This window comes from Aquarana catesbeiana, linkage group LG02, assembly GCF_042186555.1.
Source record: "Aquarana catesbeiana isolate 2022-GZ linkage group LG02, ASM4218655v1, whole genome shotgun sequence".
NCBI classification, from domain to species: domain Eukaryota; kingdom Metazoa; phylum Chordata; class Amphibia; order Anura; family Ranidae; genus Aquarana; species Aquarana catesbeiana.
Window position 1 is genome coordinate 39592402 of NC_133325.1, and position 4163 is coordinate 39596564.

Here is a 4163-nt window from a genome sequence, read left to right on the forward strand (position 1 = left end):
TACACTTGTCATTTGCCATTCAAGTGTTCATGCATTCTACTGAATAACATAAGTCCGGCCAGAAGCGAAGTCCATGTCTTTTACTGAACACTTGCACGATACATTTCCATTATGCAGCCTCATATTCAATGGGCAAACATTGGGGTACCAATTGCAATAGTCTTTACCCATCTTCAGTGGCATGATACAAGTCCTTTGTTCCTATGGTCATGGGTACGCTTCAGTTAATAAGACCAATTCCAGGAGAAACCCTTTCCAAAAGTAGCACCGTTGACTATGTCCAAGAGGAAGCCATGGACATGGTCCACATTCTTACTTGACCACGATGCTGCTTGCTCTACACTCCAACCACACCCAACTAATGTTCACCCTCCATATTTATATAGGGTCCTGCAGAAAAGGACAGACTTGGGACATCACTTCCTGAGGGAGTTACCAGGAGAAGCCCGAACTAAAGGGAGACATATTGACCCCTTTCTACAAGGGTGCAATAGTGAGAAATCTCTACAAAATGAGGGGAAGTCCCTTCTTAGACAGTTCTCTGGAAGAGGTGTTCCCATTGAACAATGTCTTCAATACTTCTGATTTGGTTGTAATTGTTAAATGATGGCTGTCCCTTCACTTTCTTTCTCAGTGACAAATATCACCAGAAAAATAATGAGAGGGGGGATTTCCCAAGCAGGGACACAAACAGCAATAAAAACCTGAAAGAAGTTCTAACCCTTCCACATTTTACCCAACAAAAAAAAAGGCTTCGGCTAGAGATACGCTTTAAGATTATTTTACTTTTTATTTGCAGACAAAAGACCAATGATGAACATCACCGTTGCTTCTGGTAACAAAACAGCTCTCCCTACATATGATGGAAAGACTATCGAAACTGTAAGGACATCTCTGTTGGTTGTGATGCTTCTTGGCTTCTGCTTCTTCCTGTACCTCATGAAAATTTTTTTGAGTATCTATTTCACCACCGTCCAGATCCGGGACACCTCCCGCTATAATCTCTTTGCGCACATGCTGATTACGGACACGGTGTATCTGTTCTTATGTCTTTTGCTGGCGGTCTGTTCACTCTACCTAGTGTACCTCCCATTCTCCGTCTGTTACACAACAGTGGCCGCAGTCTCAACATCTTTTATTGTCACCCCATATAATCTGGCTGTTATGTCACTGGAACGTTATGTGGCCGTTTGCTTCCCACTGAGGCACACAGAAATTTGCAGCGTGCAGAATACCTTCATTGCCATTGCAGTCATGTGGGTGCTGGGGTTGGTCTCTCCAATTGTTGAACTTATAGCTGTGCTGTTTTTGATTAACAAGGACATTTTTGCCCTGAAGGTCAAATGTAATCGTTTGACAGTGGCGATAATTCCACTACAAAATTCCATAAAGTACATGAGCATTGTCTTCAGCCTCTCAATGGTTGGAATCATTCTTATGTTTACGTACATGAAAGTCATCATTGTGGCCAAGAAGATAAGTTCGGGTGCGTCATTTGCCTCCAAAGCGGGACGGACGGTCATGCTTCACACCTTCCAGCTCCTGCTGTGTATGACCTCTCTTATCTCCTCATTTATTGACACGATCTTCGCTGACAACGTTGTCTTCTTCCAAATGACTTTCTTTCTTGTGTTCATGTTCCTGCCACGGTTCCTCAGTCCTTTGATTTATGGGTTACGGGATGAGGTCTTCTGCAAATATTTGAAAAAGGTGCGCTCAAAATAATTCCTGCCATCCATTTACTATGCTTACAATGGTCAGCTTTTATTCATTTATGTAAAATCTTTATCTCAAAAGAAAAACAAAAACTGTTGTTGTAGTTGCTTATAAAGTGTTAGCTGGAGTTTGGCTTCAGTTTGTTAGTCAAGTTCATATAAATCTGCTAGTCTATCTAACACTCCCCTCCCCTGAGACTGACAATGCTGCTGCCTAAAAGTGTCTCTGTTGCACCTCCATCCAGAGTGGAGACACCCTAAAACAGGAAGTATGTTACAATGTGAAAATAAAGGAAAACAAGCCTAAAAAAATCAAAATTAAAGAAGCCACCACTTTTAAGGATTGGTAAACTGCAATATATTACATTTTTGTTTTGGGCTTTAGATACGATTGAAATAAAGTACTTTTCACACAAAAAAGTTTTTAGTCATTTCTTGGGAACCTCTGAATCTCAAATGGTAATCCCATCCCTTAGGACCCTATGCATGTGTTGATGCATTTTGTTTCATGAGCCAGGTTACAATATAATATAATTAAATACTTTTTTTTTTTTAGATTTAGATCGAGTGGTGAGGAGATAAAACCTCTGCTGGATTTTTTTTGCTGTCTGTGTCCCTGTTTTGTCATGTTTTTGGAGTTGTGTTTAATATGTGCAAAGAGAGATCACACAAATACTTATAAGTATACCATTTATTAAAGATAATGATGATACAGATAAAGAAAATATGACAAGAATACTTAACCAAAGATGCTGTGTCACCTTGGAGTCCCATCTGCGCATGCAGCATGGCCATTAACCAGGTCCAGACACATATGCCCGATGGGCAGTTCTGGGTAGGACTAGCCCTACAAGTTCTTGATAGAGTATGTAGGTCTTGTGTGTAGGAAATGGTCAAGCCTACCCTCAGAGCAAAATTACCTTCTAAGGAAAATGGCAATTTCCTGAAGGAGAGGGGGCTGGCTTGTCCATATAGGCAGATCACATTTCTATAAGATGAGTCATCCAAGGTAACCAGAATAGCCAGGATATTAGAGGCTTTATTAGATATTTGTGAGGCCAACCTTAATAAGGAGTATTGCCCCGTACACAAGGTCAGATTTTCCGACGGAAAATGTGTGATAGGACCTTGTTGTCGGAAATTCCAACCGTGTGTAGGCTCCATCACACATTTTCCATCGGAATTTCCGACACACAAAGTTTGAGAGCTTGCTATAAAATTTTCCGACAACAAAATCCGTCGGAATTTCCGATCGTGTGTACACAAATCCGACGCACAAAGTGCCAAAGTGAATAAATTAAGAGACGAAAGCTATTGGCTACTGCTCCGTTTATAGTCCTGACGTACGCGTTTTACGTCACCACGTTCAGAATGATCGGATTTTCCGACAACTTTGTGTGACCGTGTGTATGCAAGACAAGTTTGAACCAACATCTGTCGGAAAAAATCCATGGATTTTGTTGTCAGAATGTCCGATCAATGTCCGACCGTGTGTACAGGGCATATGAAATATGCAATTTCCCTATCAGTCACCATAAGGAAGATACAAGCTGGCCATACACTAGTAGAAGTTTGGCTGAAATATTTTGTTTTAAGGGAATACAGTGAGGGAAAAAAAGTATTTGATCACGTGCTGATTTTGTACGTTTGCCCACTAACAAAGAAATGATCAGTCTATCATTTTAATGGTAGGTTTATTTTAACAGTGAGAGACAGAATAACAACAAAAATATCCAGAAAAATGCATTTCAAAAAAGTTATAAATTGATTTGCGTTTTAATGAGTGAAATAAGTAGTTGATACCCTATCAATCAGCAAGATTTCTGGTTCCCAGGTGTCTTCTATACAGGTAATGAGCTGAGATTAGGAGCACTCTCTTAAAGGGAGTGCTCCTAATCTCAGCTTGTTACCTGTATAAAAGACACCTGTCCATGGAAGCAATCAATCAATCAGTTTCCAATCTCTCCACCATGGCCAAGACTAAAGAGCTGCTCAAGGACATACAGAAGGCTGGAATGGGCTACAAGACCATCGCCAAGCAGCTTGGTGAGAGGGTGACAACAGTTGGTGTGATTATTCGCAAATGAAAGAAACAGAATAACTGTCATCTCCCTCTGTCTGGGCTCCATGTAAGATCTCACCTCATGGAGTTTCAATAATCATGAGAATGGTGAGAAATCAGCCCAGAACTACACGGGAGAATCTTGTCAATGATCTCAAGGCAGCTGGGACCAAAGTCACCAAGAAAACAATTGGTAACACACATCGCTGTGAAGGACTGAAATCCTGCAGCACCCGCAGGTCCCCCTGCTCGAGAAAGCACATGTACAGGCCCATCTGAAGTTTGCTAATGAACATCTGAATGATTCAGAGGAGAACTGGGTGAAAGTGTTGTGGTCAGATGAGACCAAAATCCAGCTCTTTGGCATCAACTCAACTCGCCTTTTT

At 41.1% G+C, this 4163-nt stretch overlaps 1 protein-coding gene across 1 annotated transcript; it reads left to right on the forward strand.

The window, feature by feature from the left end:
• Nucleotides 1–810: 810 nt before the first annotated feature.
• On the forward strand, nucleotides 811–1725 carry LOC141129756 (odorant receptor 131-2-like). The gene has a single exon (XM_073617841.1). It carries the CDS (start codon nucleotides 811–813, stop codon nucleotides 1723–1725), a length of 915 nt encoding a protein of 304 aa, XP_073473942.1.
• The last annotated feature ends 2438 nt before the right edge of the window (nucleotides 1726–4163 follow it).